Source organism: Salmo salar, chromosome 27 (assembly GCF_965601325.2).
Source record: "Salmo salar chromosome 27, fSalSal1, whole genome shotgun sequence".
Classification (NCBI taxonomy): Eukaryota; Metazoa; Chordata; class Actinopteri; order Salmoniformes; family Salmonidae; genus Salmo; species Salmo salar.
The window spans coordinates 27,024,867-27,044,604 of record NC_138317.1 but is presented as its reverse complement, the minus strand read 5'-3'; the positions used below and the strand labels follow the sequence as shown (position 1 = coordinate 27,044,604).

The window sequence follows — 19,738 nt, the reverse complement described above, 5'->3', positions numbered from 1 at the left end:
ATAAAGTAAAGGCTTGCAGGGTTATCCCTGCACTGTGCTCCATTCAGACTCAGCTGAGATTGTCCTAATATTGTCCTGAGGTTATCCTAACATTGTCCTGAGGTTGTCCTAAAAAACGTTCCCCAAACAATCCCTGAAGATTTGTGGTATTCCTACCCACAGAGCCCCCGGGCCCCTTACCAGTTTTTTTCATATATCTATGAAGGGCAAGTTTATTATTTTCAACCTTCACGGTTTAAACCATAGAGATAGATAGAGGACTCTAGTGCCCAAAAGCATGGGCAGCGCCACTGAGGACTTTCACCATTTTTAAGTAGTCAACTACATCTCAGAAAAGGTCCTAGGAATCCTGTTAAAACCTCTTTTAAGACAACAACAACAAAACATCCCATCTCAGAGTAGGTTTTAGGATTATGTGCCCAGACAAACTTTGAGCCAGGAATATATTTAACCAGGAATGTCAGTTAAGAACAAATTCTTATTTACAATGACAGCCTACCGGTGAACAATGGGTTCAGGGGAAGAATTACAGATTTTTACCTTGTCAGCTCAGGGATTTGAACCAGCAACCATTCAGTTACTGGCTCAACGCTCTAACCACTAGGGTACCTGCCACCCCAAGACAATTTGAGGTAAAACAAAGATCAGGATGACGCTCATTGACATTGTTACAAATGATGGGAAATAACCAATCACGGTAAGGCATCGCCAGCTGTGAACTCTATAGTATGCTTCAGACAACCACAGTGAATGTGACTGTACATCAAATGTTGCAATGGAAAAACGTTTGATGTCATTTTTGCTTGACACGATCACTTTGCCTACTCTTAATTATTATCTAATATGTTGCCATGCATAACCTTTTTTTTTTTACCAATTCTGATGTTTGTTACAAGCGGAATTTGGACAATATTACAGTTATATCAACACACTCAACACTCCCGTTTTAACAACTCTAAATTGCTTTGACACAGTAGGCATCAAGTCACTTGCCAATAATGCTGCATAAAACGTTTGAAAAGTCTATAATTTTCATCAAACTCAATCAAAGTTAACAGAACCCCTAGATGCCTTCATTTACCAAATGTATAAGCATGAGGTGTCCTAAATATCTGTCGACTAGGTAGGACTCTTATGACTAAAGAGGCTTCATGCATTGTTTTGTTTTTTTACCAATAAGCGTATGAGTAAAATGTCTCTATTCTCAGCACTTAAGACAAATGTTATACTCTGAGACGCTTTGTGGATACGGACCCAGGTCACCAGGAGGGATCAGCCAAATAATTATACTCGTGAGGAAATAGTCCATAACTCCAGGTAGCAGTAAATCACCAACCTTGGCTTTATACCTGTGCAAACAACACACTCTAGGTGGCAGTGTGCACCCTTTTAGTTTGTTTGACAACTCACAGAAATAGTAGAAGAAGAGAATTGGAGACGGACTCATTACAGTTCCACAGTATGAGTCGTAATACCCATAAAACCTAACGGTCAAACAGGGAAATGGTTTCAATCATTTTTTCACCATAAAATTTTCCCATAGGGGATTTTAGAAACACTTCAAATAAGGGCTGTATTTCGTTTAGACTGACCCTGGTGTGATGTTTTGATAACTGTGCAAATCTCTCTAGGATATGGTGACTTTTATCAATGTATTCGCCTGTATTTACCCCCCCAAAAGAAAATGTAAATGCTAATTAGTTGCTAATGTGGGTGTCATAAAGAACTACAAATGCCATGATGATCTGGACCAGACTGCTGAATCGAGGCAAAGATAAGAATCTCTGGGTTAACTATCTAATGTTAGCTAAATGTAGTAATTAATAAATTGGCTAGATTTCTTTAAATTGACAATTCTGTGAACTGTCTTGTGCAAGTTGTAAATTGACAGAATACCTGTTAGCAAAGGTGTCAGCTCGAGATGACGTGCAGGAGTTTATAGGGATTTGTAGTTTTGCATGACATCTACTTTGACGCTAATTAGTGTGTGGCTTACCTCCCTGGTGCTGGCAGCAGAGCCTGGGACTATATTCAACTCTACCCCTGCTTACTGTGTGACCCTGCTGGGGCCCTGCCCACTTGGAAAGAGGTAAGCATCCTCACTCTATTAATGAAATTAAATTGAAATGGCATTATTGGCATGGGAAAAATATGTTTACATTGCCAAAGCAGGTGAAATAGATAATAAACAAAAGTGAAATAAACAATAAAAAATTAACAGTTAACATTACACTCACAAAGGTTCCAAAGGAATAGAGGCATTTAACATGTAATATTATGTATATATACAGTGTTGTAACAATGTGCATATAGTTAAAGTACAAAAGTGATAATAAATAAACATAAATATGTGTCTCTAATATGGTCATACATTTGGCAGGAGGTTAGGAAGTGCAGCTCAGTTTCCACCTCATTTTGTGGGAAGTGTGCACATAGCCTGTATTCTCTTGAGAGCCAGGTTGGCCTACGGCGGCCTCTCTCAATAGCAAGGCTATGCTCACTGACTGTGTACATAGTGAAAGCTTTCCTTAATTTTGGATCACTCACAGTGGTCAGGTATTCTGCCACTGTGTACTCTCTGTTTAGGGCCAAATAGCATTCTAGTTTTCTCTGTTTTTTTGTTAATACTTTCCAATGTGTCAAGAAACTGTCTTTTTGTTTTCTCATGATTTGGTTGGGTCTAATTGTGTTGCGCATCTCTCTGTCTCTGTGATCTCTCTCTCTCTCTGACTCTCTCTCTCAATTCAATTCAATTCAATTCAAGGGCTTTATTAGCATGGGAAACATATGTTAACTTTGCCAAAGCAAGTGAAGTAGATAATAAACAAAAAGTGAAATAAACCATAAAAATGATCAGTAAACATTACACTCAGAAGTTCAAAAATAATAACATTCTAGTTTGTGCTTTTTTTGTAAATTCTTTCCAATGTGTCAAGTAATTATATTTTTGTTTTCTGATGATTTGGTTGGGTCTAATTATGTTGCTGTCCTAGGGCTCTATTTGTGTTTTGTGAACAGAGCCCCAGGACCAGCTTGCTTAGGGAACTCTTTTCCAGGTTCATCTCTCTGTAGGTGATGGCTTTGTTATGGAAGGTTTGGGAATCGCTTCCTTTTAGGTGGTGCTAGAATTTAACAGCTCTTTTCTGGACTCTCTCCTCTCTCTCTCTAGTGCCAGCATACAAAGGTGTAAGGTATAGCCAATGTTACCAGTGGGACCCTGAATAATGCATCTATGTGGTAACTGGTCAGTCACTGGTCAATCATGTGATTCTCTCTCTCTGCAGGTTAGATGGCTAGTTGTCAACAGAGGCTGGTAATATGTTTGATACGGTTCCATTTATTCCATTTCTGCCATTACAATGAGCCCGTCCTCCTATAACTCCCACCTGCCTCCTCTGGCTGTCAACCACGTGTCAATCATGCACTTGATAGTTATTTGTAACTTTAATTGATTTTATGTTGAGAGAGAGATAGGCTTTACTACATTTTCTTAGGCAGCTGTCATGTATGCAGTCCATCAAACAATGCTGTGGGCCCGCCTATCTGCAAAACAGTAGCAAACAATCTAAGTTAACTTTCCCCACCGAATATAACATACAATCAAATGTTGATTATGTGTTTCAGTGAAAGTATTTGGCTCAGTCGCAATTGTTAAAGTAGTAGATGAGAATGTTTGTAGAATTCAACAACACTTAGTCACGGGTGTGTTGCTTGCATCGTAACAATTTTCAGCCAATCAGAGAGCGACGTCGAGAAAAGGGGTGCCCGAGACGTAAAGCTTGTGCAACATGGCGACTCTCCGAAGAGACTACGGAGAGTGGAGATACAACCGCTTTTAAACCAGAAAATCCATATATTTGTGCCTTGTACAATGTGGCGGGTTTAGCCCAAGCTACGACATCTACAACATTGTAAACGATGTTTGCAGAGGTAAGTTCATACTCGCTTAAAGGCGAGTCTATAGTTTGTTTTCCGCGCTGGGCAGTGACAGCGTTGAGTGACAGCAGCCAAACAGCTAGCTAACCGTTTAGCATCCGACCACAGGTAAACATTGGACGATGCGCACCGACAGGCTTGTCTGTTTTGAAAAAAAAAAACTCCTTGCTCTGTCAGTTAGTCCAGGATTAGATGGCTAATACGATGAGCTGAAGTTATCCTTGGTGACAATACCGTGCTGGAATTAGCTCTCTGGCTAGGTGGAATAACCAACGTTATGCGTTTACATTATTATGAGTAACGACGTTGCTAACAGGAGAATCTCTTCAGCTCAACTGATTCAGGTGAGAATGGAATGGGCGCGTCCAAAAGTAGTTATTAACTAGCTGGCTAGTTAGGTGGTGGCTAGCCCATTCAATAGTACATTCTTGGGCTAGGTGGCTAACAACATCGATGTCAATTGCTCCATTTGCTTCCTAGCAATATAACTTAGCCTGCTAAATACTAGTAACATTAGATAACTTTAACGTTAATTAGTAACGTTAACTAATGTTATAGCACAACCTTATCACAGTTCGCTAACTAGCTATGTGTCTTTCTGATTTGACATTTGACCAACTTACTAGCTTTCTAAGTAGTTACTTGTTACTGCTCTGCCCTGTTCTATGTGTAACATTAGCCATCCATTTTGATGTTAGGCAGCTACATTTAGGTAAATACGTGACGTTTAGTCTGTCTGCCCCATCATTACATTATCTGGCTTACACCTGGAACTGTCACCAGTCAAGTTTCTGGTACCTTCTGTCATAAATTCTGTTATGTAGGCTAGCTATGTGTTCCAATTATGCCTATGCGGTTGCACCTACATTTCCTATGGTGTTATTTAATTTAGCTAGCTAGCTACATGCAAAGTAGCTACAGTTCTCATCAAAGTGGTAATAAGTAAGAGTTTCTATCCAGCCCCACTTCCTGTTCCTTTAAATGGGGCTAGTCAAGTTTCTATCCAGATCAGACCAGTGTCTGAAATGGATGTGTGAAGAACATATGACTGCCTGTCATGTGGAATTGGGAGTTGTGTTAGTTCAGCAGTACTTCTCATTACTCTAATCTGTATTGTCTCAACTGACAGTGTTTTCCATTCCAAGGGTTTTATCTAAAGATAATGCTCTACGCCCATTGAACCTGGTCTGTTTGACTAGACTACTTACCGCTAATGTAGTTATAACTGCTTATAAAGCAACTCTCTCTATATAGGCCTCTACAGTTCTCTGGTAATTAGGCCTACCTACCAGGTCAATATCCAACAGTTTTACCCTAGTATCAAAGCCCTTCCTATGTTGGAGACCTATGGTGTGTTGCTCTCTGCCAGGGGTGGTAGGCCTAATCTAATGTTAGACTATATCTCCTAAATCTCTGCTGGGAGAGGTATTTTATAGCTCTACTGCTTATAGTCAGTCACTATCCTAAAAAAAAAAAAATATATATATATATATTAGGCAAGTCAGTTCAGAACAAATTCTTATTTACAATGACGTCCTACCGGGGAACAGTGGGTTAACTGCCTTGTTCAGGGGCAGTTCAACGGCAGATTTGTACCTTGTCAGCTTGGGGATTCGATCCAGCAACCTTTCATTTACTGGCCCAAAGCTCTAAATAGTAGTCTACCTGCTGCCCCCTAACTCTGATTACTAGCAGGTCTATATGACCTCACTGGGGTAAGTTTAAGTTGTGGCTGACATGGCACATTGTCTCCAGTTAATCTGGTATGTTATGGAAGAAAGAGGGCATTGTGTTGTGCTAGATATCACACCCCAGTATAAAACAGTATTCTTGTCTCTAACCTTTAGAGTTAACCAGTCACAACCTGGACACAACCTGGAGCACAGTAGCCAGCCTGACTGAAGGGAGCTGACTGTTGTGGAGTAACTGGTCTTACAGTGTAATATGCACCCTCAAGGATATGTGTTTCTCTCACAGCTAAATCTCATTAGTATGTCTTAATCAAGGCTTATTGACAGGAAGGCGTCAGTCCATCAGAACTGCTCCGCCACGCACGCACACGCGTCCTGCATCAGTCTAAGGTCACCCTAATAGGGAACTTTAACTGGCCCAGGTCACAGTGCAGTTCTATGGGAGCAGGAGGAGCACGCAGCCCAGTATCCATCATACTGAGGCCTCCAGCCCCACTCAGCCCAGCTCCCTCACTCCCCTCTGGGAGATCCACTCACTTTCTCAGAGGAGAGCTTTAATGTGCTGAGCTAATCCTTCAACTACTAACCCCTCACTCATTAAACCCTAACCCCTCACCCAATGTCAGTAACTCCTGACTGTTTTTGGGGCCAAGGGGGCTGTGCTGCTGACAAAGTTGAAACATATATTCGCTAACCCCTGACCTCTTACCCAGAAGAGGACTGGCCACCCCTCAGAGCCTGATTCCTCTCTAAGTTTCTTCCTACATTCCTGCCTTTCCAGGGAGTCTTTCATAGCCACTGTGCTTCTGTATCGGCATTGCTTGCTGTTTGTGGTTTTAGGCTGGGTATCTGTATAGCAGTTTGTGACAACTGCTGATGTAAAAAGGGCTTCATAAAATACATTTGATTCCCCCCTTACCCCCCTTACCCCTCAGTCACTGCCATTGGTCACAGGGGCTGTGGTAATGGAGGGAAGTGAAACCTGTATGGGCTGACTTCATGTGGCAGGGAGTTGTGCAATGTCCTACATGTCCTACTTTTTTTAGGGAGTCTACAAGGAATGCTTTGTGCTGCTTCAGTCTGGAACCCTCAGCTCTTGTCCTGTGATAGTTTGTGTTTGTGAACACCTGTGTCATCCTCTCCAGTCTCCACTAGTCTGTAGTCTAGTCTGGTACAGTAGTATACTGGAGAGTGGAGGCTCTCTAAGCCAGTGGAGGAGTGGGTCAGCTAGCTCAGTCTGTAAGTAGTAGAAGTTAACCCTGTAGTGGTTTAATAAGCCCTGTCATCCTCTAGCTCAGGTAAACTATGGGTCGGGAGCCAAAGTGGGCCCTGGGAACTTGAGGTGGGTTGCGAGTTATGAGAATACATCTAGATTTGCACACTATTTCATCTTCATTTGGGTCATCGGAGGACGATTAAGGTCCCAGGAGGACTGTCAGTTTGAATGATGGACATTATACAGTGGAGTGTATGAGAGACTGGACAGCCAGGCAGGACTACAGGCAGCTATAGGGCAGACTCTTCGCAGCTGTCTGAGGCTATGGTGGGCAGAGAGGAGTTTTATTAAAACGTCTGACCCCTTTCTGTTGGAATGCTTTTCCTGAACCTTCTTGCTACCGTACATTATCATTTGTGACGCGTTGTTTTGTTGTGGCTGGTGAGCTGTTGTTTTGTATTCTCTCCCACTAGTCCCTGTCTGTCTGTCTGTCTGTCTGTCTGTCTTTAGCCCTGATAAGGTTAGCCTCTATCAAAGTAGAGGGGGCTAGTCAGTAGCCATATCATAACTTGGCCTACCTGTCTGTCCCTATATTCAGACAGTGATTGTTCCCTGGCGGCTCCACTGTGACGCTGGTGCTTTGATAACCCTAGCCCAGGCCCGCTCATATGGGCCCTCTAACACCATTTACGTGTGTGTGTGTACGTGTGTGTGTACGTGTGTGTGTGTGTGTGTGTGTGTGTGTGTGTGTGTGTGTGTGGGGAGTCAAGGACGTCTGCTAGCAGCCAGGCACCTCGTGAATGAATAGAGGCCTCCTTATCCCTGCTGTTGTTAGTAGTATAAAGACCCTGATTGACTGAATACCAGGCGGGTCTAACAATCAAGTGTGTGCGGTATAATGTTCATTCCTCAGTCAGGGTGTCTGAGTAACATTCTGTAGGTTGTGTCTCAGATGATACCTGGCTAGTATGCTGCTTCTCACTAGAGCTAGTCTAGAGAAGAACTTGGGATTTGGCCTGAAATATAGGCCAAGACGTGACAGCCCATCCTCTTAGCTACTGTAGTATATGTATGGTACAGTGCATGCTAGTGTTTCTAAATCCCCCTGTTTGTAATAATGTAATGTAATAGGCTGTGTAACACAGAGGTCAATAACCTGCAGTAGTCAGTCAGTGCCATGTGTTGTTGTTTGGCCATGATGACTCTGTTGTTTACTCTCAGGTGAATGTGTTAGCAGCAAGGGACTGACAAGCCTGTTTGACTATGTGAGCGAGGGGAAACGCTATGTGTGTGTATTGTGCACTTGTACAGTGTGCGACTTTGTACACTAATATGCGTGTGTGTGTGTGTGTGTGTTGGTGATATAAAGTTGTGTAAGGGATAGCCCGGCTCTATCCAGCGTGGTTGATTGGAACAGATGGTGTATGTTAAATCTGTTTAAGCTGGAATGATTCAGAGTATGCTGCTGCTAGCTCCTGCCTAGTGTGACGCTTATAGCTGTAATACTGCTGCACTACTCAACACCATCACCCTGACCCCTGGAAAGGTCAAGACATATCCAGTGTGTGTGTGTCCTTATAGCTGTAATACTGCTGCACTACTCAACACCATCACCCTGACCCCTGGAAAGGTCAAGACATATCCAGTGTGTGTGTGTCCTTATAGCTGTAATACTGCTGCACTACTCAACACCATCACCCTGACCCCTGGAAAGGTCAAGACATATCCAATGTGTGTGTGTCCTTATAGCTGTAATACTGCTGCACTACTCAACACCATCACCCTGACCCCTGGAAAGGTCAAGACATATCCAGTGTGTGTGTGTCCTTATAGCTGTAATACTGCTGCACTACTCAACACCATCACCCTGACCCCTGGAAAGGTCAAGACATATCCAGTGTGTGTGTGTCCTTATAGCTGTAATACTGCTGCACTACTCAACACCACCATCAGCTTTTACACAGAAGCGTGAGTGACCTGACCTCTGGAAATGTGCTCTCCCCTCAATCTTAGCTAGCTAGTTAGTTATACTGTATCTAAACAAAATCTGGCAAGGTAACAATGATGACAAAAGCTTTTCCTACTAATTATTTGCCTCCTTCTGAAATGTCATTGTGTTTCCAAGCCACAGTAATGCACTTTTCACTAAATCTTCATCAGCACTAGTGATGCACCGATATGACATTTTTGGCCAATACCGATATCCAATATTTTCCTTGCCAAAAAAAACTATACCGATATTTAAAATGTTAGCGTCCTTTTAATCATTCTAGTACAGTTAAATAGTTGAAACACACATACTGACCAAAAAGTTATTTTGTTGCCATTTACGTATGTCCCCATTACCAGAAAAACATAATCAAAACCTATTTCTTTCACTTACTTGCTGTGCTGTTTCATTGTTCATTTGTTCAGTCTCAACCAGGATTTTGTCATACATGTCAAGCAGTTAAGTTTCAGCTCTGTCTGTCCGTGGCCTCTCATCCTCTGTGCACACTGTCACTGTGTCCATTTCCATCTTGTCCAGCTGTCTAACATTTCACGTACACCCTGTTCCTTGTCTGCATCCAGGTAGCGGTCCTTGTACCTAGCATCGAGCATGGTGTCGACACAGTAGAGGCTCAGAGAGAATGCCACCGACTCGCTTGTTCACAGGCTCTAGTAGAGTACTTTTCCAAGTTAACTCCACGGTCTGTGTTGGCATTTTTGTTGAGCAGGTGTTTCAATGCCATGACAGGGTATCACTTCTGCTGCAGACGCAGTTGAGCTTATTTCTCCAGTCGTTGGCGTTAAACTAGACATCGGGCAGATGCCGATTTTGGCATTTTTAGCGAACATCGGCTGATTCCGATATGCTTACCGATATATCGTGCATCCCAAATCAGCACCCATTGAGACTAAATGCTCAGCTGGGCATCAGTCCTAAAACAAAATTTCAAAACAATGTTGTGAAGAAATGTGCAACCCATGAATAGGATTAAGACTAGGGCCTATTGTTGCTATGAAGGAGGAGTGGCCATGTTTCAACACATCCTAGAACACTGTTGCTATGGTTCTGACAAACTGAGTCATGTTCCCAACTAGTCTAGTAAGTGTCTGCTGCTCTCTAGTCGGGTCATGGCTAGAAGGGATATAGCTTTTGTTAAATTGAAGTCACTATTTTTTGTTGTTACATTTTAACTAACCCTTTTCCTAACATTAACCTTTTTTCCTAACCTGCTATGTTAGTTCTAACCTGCTACGAAAAGTCAAATCTGACAAAGGCTGTATCCCATCCAGTCAAAACCCTGTAGTTGGACTGGTTCTACCAAAGATAATTATAACTAACCCAAGAGTTTGTCTGGGTCATTTTCAATGGAGCAAATGAAGCAAAGTGGGCAGAACAAGCAAGGAGGTGGCCAGAGTCAAACACGAGCTAGCGAGATCCTAGTATGTATTTGGATATTTCCGTTAGGGAACGCCTTCTCTGTAAAGTATGCAAATTCTCCCTCCTTGTAAACAGCACGATTTCTGAATTTTTTGTGAAGGGTCACGCCTACAAAACGTATTGTACTCTGTTTGTAACAGATTGTAGTTTTGGGAATAGAAAACTGTATTGAGGTTGGGCTTTTCTTCGATGAGAAAATCTGCAGAATGTCGGCCCAGTTTCATCTCGCTCCATACTCTCCCACTGCAGGCCACTGGGCTTCCTCTCCTCATCATATTTGGTGGGTAGTGGGAATTCTAACCGGATGCTTCAGATTTATACATCCGGTGAAACATCTGGCTCCTTGTTTTACCATCTCTCCTCAACGATGGGCTCTGGTCATTCCTGAAAAAGATTAAAGCCAACTGAAGTTAATGTCGGTGGTTTGATTGGCTGCTGGGAACTGATATACGATTGGCTCTGGTCATCCCATCATATGTCACTGATATTAGATTGGTCCAGCATGTTATGTGACGGGCTGATCGTACGTGTCTGATATAATACGATTGGTAGTGTCTCGTCAACCAACTACCTATCTAACTGTAGTATGTTTGTTGGTTACTGATATACAGGTTTGCACTTGTCTATTGTTATGTATCAGAGTGAGAAAACAATACCTAAACTCAGCAAAAAAAGAAACTTCCCTTTTTCAGGACCCTGTCTTTCAAAGATAATTCGTAAAAATCTATTTTAAAGGGTTTAAACACTGTTTCCCATGCTTGTTCAATGAACCATAAACAATTAATGAACATGCACCTGTGGAACGGTCGTTAAGACACAGCTTACAGACGGTAGGCAATTAAGGTCAGTTATGAAATCTTAGGACACTAAAGAGGCCTTTCTACTGACTCTGGAAAAACACCAAAAGAAAGATGCCCAGGGTCCCTGCTCATCTGCGTGAATGTGCCTTAGGCATACTACAAGGAGGCATGAGGACTGCAGATGTGGCAAGGGCAATGAATTGCAATGTCCGTACTGTGAGACGCCTAAGACCACGCTACAGGGAGACAGGATGGACAGCTGATCATCCTCGCAGTGGCAGACCATGTGTAACAACACCTGCACAGGATTAGTCCATCTGAACGTCACACCTGCGGGACAGGTACAAGATGACAACAACAACTGCCCGAGTTACACCAGGAACGCACAATCCCTCCATCAGTGCTCAGACTGTCCGCAATAAGCTGAGAGAGGCTGGACTGAGGGCTTGTAGGCCTGTTGTAAGGCATGTCCTCACCGGCATCAACGTCACCTATGGGCACAAACCCACCGTTGCTGGACCAGACAGGACTGGCAAAAAGTGCTCTTCACTGACAAGTCGCGGTTTTGTCTCACCAGGGGCGATGGTCGGATTCGCGTTTATTGTTGAAAGAATGAGCGTTACACCGAGGCTTGTACTCTGGAGCGGGATCGATTTGGAGGTGGAGGGTCCATCATGGTCTGGGGCGGTGTGTCACAGCATCATCGGACTGTGCTTGTTGTCATTGCAGGCAATCTCAACGCTGTGCGTTACAGGGAAGGCATCCTCCTCCCTCATGTGGTACCCTTCCTGCAGGCTCATCCTGACATGACCCTCCAGCATCACAATGCCACCAGCCATACTGCTCGTTCTGTGCGGAATTTCCTGCAAGACAGGAATATCAATGTTCTGCCATGGCCAGCGACGAGCACATTGAGTACGTCTGGGACCTGTTGGATCGGAGGGTGAGGACTAGGGTCATTTCCCCCAGAAATGTCCGGGAACTTGCAGGTGCCTTGATGGAAGAGTGGGATAACATCTCACAGCAAGAACTGGCAAATCTGGTGCAGTCCATGAGGAGGAGATACACTGCAGTACTTAATGCAGCTGGTGGCCACACCAGATACTGACTGTTACTTTTGATTTTGACCCCCCCCTCCCTTTGTTCAGGGACACATTATTCAATTTCTGCTAGTCACGTGTCTGTGGAACTTGTTCAGTTTATGTCTCAGTTGTTGAATCTTATGTTAATACAAATATTTACACATCTTAAGTTTGCTGAAAATAAACGCAGTTGACAGTGAGAGGACATTTGTTTTTTTGCTGAGTTTGTCTTTATAAACCTTCCTCCTGTATTGATGGTTCTCAGCCACGTTATCTATCTAATGTAGATGAGCTGATAGACATACAGCTCACAGTGTTATCCTGATCACTATCAGCAGCATGGTGGCTCTACAGTGAGAGGGATCAGCAGCATGGTGGCTCTACAGTGAGCAGGGTGACTCTACAGTGAGAGGGATCAGCAGCGGGGTGACTCTACAGTGAGCAGGGTGACTCTACAGTGACCAGGGTGACTCTACAGTGAGAGGGATCAGCAGCGGGGTGACTCTACAGTGAGCAGGGTGACTCTACAGTGACCAGGGTGACTCTACAGTGAGAGGGATCAGCAGCAGGGTGACTCTACAGTGAGCAGGGTGACTCTACAGTGAGCAGGGTGACTCTACAGTGACCAGGGTGACTCTACAGTGAGCAGGGTGACTCTACAGTGAGAGGGATCAGCAGCAGGGTGACTACAGTGAGCAGGGTGACTCTACAGTGACCAGGGTGACTCTACAGTGAGAGGGATCAGCAGCAGGGTGACTCTACAGTGAGCAGGGTGACTCTACAGTGACCAGGGTGACTCTACAGTGAGAGGGATCAGCAGCAGGGTGACTCTACAGTGAGCAGGGTGACTCTACAGTGACCAGGGTGACTCTACAGTGAGAGGGATCAGCAGCAGGGTGACTCTACAGTGAGAGGGATCAGCAGCAGGGTGACTACAGTGAGCAGGGTGACTCTACAGTGACACTGTACAGTGAGCAGGGTGACTCTACAGTGAGAGGGATCGGCAGCAGGGTGACTCTACAGTGAGCAGGGTGACTCTACAGTGAGAGGGATCAGCAGCAGGGTGACTACAGTGAGCAGGGTGACTCTACAGTGACCAGGGTGGCTCTACAGTGAGAGGGATCAGCAGCAGGGTGACTCTACAGTGAGCAGGGTGACTCTACAGTGAGCAGGGTGACTCTACAGTGAGAGGGATCAGCAGCAGGGTGACTCTACAGTGAGCAGGGTGACTCTACAGTGACCAGGGTGACTCTACAGTGAGAGGGATTGGCAGCCGGGTGACTCTACAGTGAGAGGGATCAGCAGCAGGGTGACTCTACAGTGAGCAGGGATCAGCAGCAGGGTGACTACAGTGAGCAGGGTGACTCTACAGTGAGAGGGATCAGCAGCAGGGTGACTCTACAGTGAGCAGGGTGACTCTACAGTGAGAGGGATCAGCAGCAGGGTGACTCTACAGTGAGAGGGATCAGCAGCAGGGTGACTACAGTGAGCAGGGTGACTCTACAGTGAGCAGGGTGACTCTACAGTGAGAGGGATCAGCAGCAGGGTGACTCTACAGTGAGCAGGGTGACTCTACAGTGAGCAGGGTGACTCTACAGTGAGAGGGATCAGCAGCAGGGTGACTCTACAGTGAGAGGGATCAGCAGCAGGGTGACTCTACAGTGAGCAGGGTGACTCTACAGTGAGCAGGGTGACTCTACAGTGAGAGGGATTGGCAGCAGGGTGACTACAGTGAGCAGGGTGACTCTACAGTGAGAGGGATCAGCAGCAGGGTGACTCTACAGTGAGCAGGGTGACTCTACAGTGAGCAGGGTGACTCTACAGTGAGCAGGGTGACTCTACAGTGAGAGGGATCAGCAGCAGGGTGACTCTACAGTGAGAGGGATTGGCAGCAGGGTGACTCTACAGTGAGCAGGGTGACTCTACAGTGAGAGGGATCAGCAGCAGGGTGACTACAGTGAGCAGGGTGACTCTACAGTGAGAGGGATCAGCAGCAGGGTGACTACAGTGAGCAGGGTGACTCTACAGTGAGCAGGGTGACTCTACAGTGAGAGGGATCAGCAGCAGGGTGACTCTACAGTGAGCAGGGTGACTCTACAGTGAGAGGGATCAGCAGCAGGGTGACTACAGTGAGCAGGGTGACTCTACAGTGAGAGGGATCAGCAGCAGGGTGACTCTACAGTGAGCAGGGTGACTCTACAGTGAGAGGGATCAGCAGCAGGGTGACTACAGTGAGCAGGGTGACTCTACAGTGAGAGGGATTGGCAGCAGGGTGACTCTACAGTGACCAGGGTGACTCTACAGTGAGAGGGATCAGCAGCAGGGTGACTCTACAGTGACCAGGGTGACTCTACAGTGAGAGGGATTGGCAGCAGGGTGACTCTACAGTGAGCAGGGTGACTGTACAGTGACCAGGGTGACTCTACAGTGAGAGGGATTGGCAGCAGGGTGACTCTACAGTGAGCAGGGTGACTCTACAGTGAGAGGGATCAGCAGCAGGGTGACTACAGTGAGCAGGGTGACTCTACAGTGAGAGGGATCAGCAGCAGGGTGACTGTACAGTGACCAGGGTGACTCTACAGTGAGAGGGATTGGCAGCAGGGTGACTCTACAGTGAGCAGGGTGACTCTACAGTGAGCAGGGTGACTCTACAGTGAGCAGGGTGACTCTACAGTGACCAGGGTGACTCTACAGTGAGAGGGATCAGCAGCAGGGTGACTCTGAATCAGATCATGGACAGATCACTTTCTTTTTATTTCTTTATTCCCCTGGGGTCCTCCTTCCTTTCACACAATACTTTATAGCAGAGCTCTCTGAACCTGTTCCTGGAGACCTACCGTCCCAGGGCTCTACGCTGAACTCTTTTACAAGGAGCATGTGTGCCCCAAAGTTGAAAAATGTGGGCACACACAAATAAATGTGGGTTTTGAGGAGAGGAGAGAGGACGCTAGAAGTATGCAATTGAGATTCTCCCCATGGCCTAATTCTCTCTTCCTTCCTGCACCTGGAGTGCCTGCTTCCTTGAGTGACGCACACACTCACACACACACAGTACCATTCTCACCTCACCTATTGCGATCTTCCTTCCTGCACCTGGAGTGCCACATTCCACCTGAGTGCCCCCTCTGTGACTGTCACACTACTCTGTGGGTGGACACACACCTGCCTCACCCATATCACTTCACCTAGCACTCCTGGAACCTTTAGCTGTCACAGCAAACATCTGAAGAATGTGAACAAATGAACTGTGATCTAGACCCTGGTAGACAATCCTCATGCAAAATAGATTCCGGACCAGCTTTAGCTGTTAACCTGGCTGTCTTTCAAGTAGCCTGAAGAATCCCTCAGATGTAGGCTAATGACCTGAGGTAATGAATAAACCGATTGTATCTTGTTCGCCTGTGTGATGTGTGCCAGTGTTGGCTGGAGACTGGGTTACGTACAGAGTCTGCTAGCATAAGCTTGCTAGTGTTAGTCTGCATTTAGGCTGTGTAAGACTTCAGGATGCAGTGAGAAAGCTAGCATAGCATTAGCAGTTAGCTTGTAAGCATGAAACTGGTTCACCGGTAGCTAAGCGACTTAACTCCAACATATATCTTCTGCAGAGGTCCAATGCAGCCGTTTTTTAAAAAAAATCTCAATATCAAATCATTTCTGGTTAAAAATATAAGTACATTACAGTGATTGTTTTAAATTAAAATGGTCAAAAAGTAACAAAATAGCTTCTTATCAAAGAGCAATTTCTCAAGCAAGAATTTTGCTAGGTCTGTCTGGGAGTGGTCTGAGTGGGGAGGGGAAAACTGAACTAGCTGTTATTGGCAGAGAGATTTGAAACTCTTTCTTATTGGTCTATTAACCTCTCTTGGGTATGTGGGACGTGACTGTCCCACCTGCGGGACACACTCCCAACAGCCAGTGAAATAGCAGGGCGACAAATTCAAAACGACCAAAATCTCATAATTCAAATTTCTCAAACATACGACTACTTTACACCATTTTAAAGATACACTTCTCCTTAATGCAACCACATTGTCCGATTTCAAAAAGGCTTTACAGCGAAAGCCAAACATTAGATTATGTTAGGACACCACCTAAACAAGAAAAGCCACACAGCCATTTTCCTAGCATGGAGAGGCGTCACAAAAAACAGAAATACAGCTAAAATTAAGCACTAACCTTTGACGATCTTCATCAGATGACATTCATAGGACATCATGTTACACAATACATGTATGTTTTGTTCGATCAAGTTCATATTTATATCCAAAAACAGCATTTTACATTGGCGCGTGATGTTCAGAAAATGTTTGCCTCCCAAAACTTCCGGTGAATGTGCACATTAATTTACAGAAATACTCATCATAAACGTTGACAAAATATATAACAATTATTTAAAGAATTATAGATATACTACTACTTAATGCAACCGCTGTGTCAGATTTCAAAATAACTTTACGGAGAAAGCACATTGTTCAATATTCTGAGTACAGAGTTCAGCCATCAGTGCAAGCTATACAGTTACCCGCCAAGTTCTGGCATCAACAAAACTCTAAATTAGTGTTAGAAATGTTTCCTTACCTTTGCTGATCCTCGGCGGAATGCACTCGCAGGACTCCCACTTCCACAAGAAATGTTCATTTGTTCGATAAAGTCCATCATTTATGTCCAAATACCTCCGTTTTGTTGGCGCGTCCAGAACACTATTCCAAAGGCATGATGCGGGAGCGCAAATCAATAGACGAAAAGCTTAAAATTTCCATTACCTACCGCTTGTAGAAACATATCAAAAGATGTTTACAATCAATCCTTAGGGTGCTTTTAACATAAATAATTGATAATATTCCAACCGGACAATAGCGTATTCATTACAGAAGAAAAATAATAAATGCTAGCCATGCGTGAATGTGCATGAAGTAACTACATGACCTCAGACAGTCCACTGCTTGAACCGGCTGTTATTCCCTCAAAATTCACCATAGAAGCCTCAAACAACTTTCTAAAGACTGTTGACATCTAGTGGAAGCCTTAGGAAGTGCAAAATGACCCCTAAGTCACTGTAGTTTGGAAAGGGAATTCATTAAAAAAAAAACTACAGCCTCAGATTTTCAACTTCCTGGTTGGATTATTCTCAGGTTTTTGCCTGCTATTTGAGTTCTGTTATACTCACAGACATCATTCAAACAGTTTTAGAAACTTCAGAGTGTTTTCTATCCAAATATACTAATAATCTGCATATTCTAGCTTCTGGGCCCGAGTAATAGGCAGTTTAATTTGGGTAGGTTTTTCATCCGGCCGTGAAAATACTGCCCCCTACCCAAGAGAAATTAACTAGTCACCAGGCAGGCCAAAACTCCATCCCACCAAAACAGGCTCAAATTTCAGGCAGTCTTTTCAAACAGATCTTACACTAAAAGGGCATTATCATAATTGTCACAATTTCACAGTATTCTTCCAACCTCAGTGTTGAAAAATACATATTAAAAAACACTGGCAAATCATGTTTTTTGACTGCATTGGGCCTTTAAGTTGTGATGCGCCCAGAAGAGTGTGCCGCCAAAACTAGTAAAAATGTCTATTTTTATGCTTACCTTGTATCTGTTTGTCTGTAACTGCAAGCTTTTCTTTGGGTGCTGAAATCTGTAGTAGTCTGTCAAATTGCGCCACCTAATCCACAGTTTTCCAATGGAGTAGGAAGTTAGCGACTTCAAACATGCAGTAACTCAATACTTTATAAAAGTATAAAAAATATCCATTCTTTAATCCTTACTGTGTACCTGTGCTTGTCCTGATTGCTATAGAGTTGTCTGTTTTGAATCAAAAACATCTGATTTTGATGGGGTCCTCCTCCTCTGCTAACAAACAAGAGGTTGCGTAAAATGCTACTTTTGTCAAAAACTACAGATTTCAGCACCCAAAGTGAAGCTTGCAGTTACACAGGACAAACCTAGAGAAGGAAAACATTAAATAATGGACAGCTTTACAATTATTGACTGATAGTGACTCGATGTAGTTGGCGGTACATTCTTCTGGGCGAATCACAACTTCTCTCCGTAGAAGACATTATACACCGAGTGTACAAAACATTAGCAACACCTGCTCTTTCCATGACATAGACTGCCCAGGTGAATCCAGGTGGAAGCTATGATCCCTTATTGATGTCACATGTTAAATCCACTTCAATCAGTGTAGATGATGAGGGGGAGACCGGTTAAAGAAGGATTTTTATGCCTTGAGACAATTGAGACATGGATTGTGTGTGTGTGCCATTTCAGTGGGTGAATAGGCAAGACAAAATATTTAACTGCCTTTGAACAGGGTGTGGTAGTAGGTGCCAGTTACACCGGTTTAATTGTGTCAAGAACTGCAACGCTGCTGGGTTTTTCATACTAAACAGTTTCCTGGGCCAGCTACCCTGTGGAATGCTTTCGATGCCTTGTAGAGTCTATGCCCTGACAAATTGAAGCTGTTCTGAGGGTAAAAGAAGGGTGTGCAACTCAATATTAGGAAAGTGTTCCTAATGTTTTGTACACTCAGTGTATATGTCAAACAGCCTAGTCTACATGGGTGATACCTAGTCAGTTTTAAAACTGAATGCCTTCAACTGAAATGTCATTCGCATTTACTTCTTAGCTAGGTCACAGATTGCAATGCAAGTGCTAGCATTAGCAGTTAGATTGCTAGCATTAGGCTTGTAGGCTGTGTGAGATCAGGTTAGGATGCAGTGAGAGAGCTAGCGATGTTAGCAGTGAGGTCAGCAGTTTCTCTTTTTCCTGCTCTGACAATAACAGGAAACCTGAGGATGAGAAACTCTCTTCCTCTCGCTTTGTCTCGATCTGACTTTCTGTAGTGTTTTATATTTTATTTAACCTTTATTTAACTAGGCAAGTCAGTTAACAAATTGTTATTTACAATGACGGCCTTCCCCGGCCAAACCTGGATTACGCTGGGCTAATTGTGCGCCGCCCTATGGGACTCCCAATACGGCCGGATGTAATATAGCCTGGATTTGAACCAGGGACTGTAGTGACGCCTCTTGCACTGAGATGCAGTGCCTTAGACCGCCACAGTTCAAATGTGAAATTAGTTGGGTGATTGCTATATGTTAACCTGTTATGGCTTGATCCCGTTAGCGGGATCGATATGACGACAGCCAGTGAAAGTGCACGGCGGCAAATTCAAAACAACAAAAATCTCAAAATTAAAATTTCTCAAACATACAAGTATTATACACCATTTTAAAGATAAGATTCTCCTTAATCTAACCAGAGTGTCCGCTTTCAAAAAGGCTTTACGGCGAAAGCAAAACATTGGATTATGTTAGGACAGCACCAAAACACGAAAATCACACAGCCATTTTCCAAGCAAGCAGAGGCTTCACAAAAACCAGAAAGTCAGCTAAAATCAATTACTAACCTTTGATGATCTTCATCAGATGACACTCCCAGGACTCAATATTACAAAATACATGTATGTTTTGTTTGATAAAGTTCATATTTATATCCATAAACCCCATTTTACATTGTTCAGAAAATGTATTCCCATCAAAACTTACGGTGAATGAGCACATCAATTTACAAAAATACTCA

General features: G+C 44.0%; 1 protein-coding gene across 5 annotated transcripts in view; it reads left to right on the top strand.

Annotated features, from left to right (window-relative positions):
• The first annotated feature begins 4,012 nt into the window (after positions 1–4,012).
• Positions 4,013–19,738, top strand: part of LOC106588736 (sorting nexin-13) — a 33,659-nt gene continuing 17,933 nt past the window's right edge. Inside the window, exon 1 of one of the 5 annotated variants that reach the window (XM_045709234.2) lies at positions 4,013–4,280. In XM_045709234.2, the coding sequence (XP_045565190.1) occupies positions 4,230–4,280 (51 nt within the window). In that variant the 5' untranslated portion in view covers positions 4,013–4,229. The remainder of the gene's footprint in view (positions 4,281–19,738) is intronic. The other 4 variants (XM_045709232.2, XM_014178017.3, XM_014178020.3 and 1 more) reach the window with 4 other exon arrangements.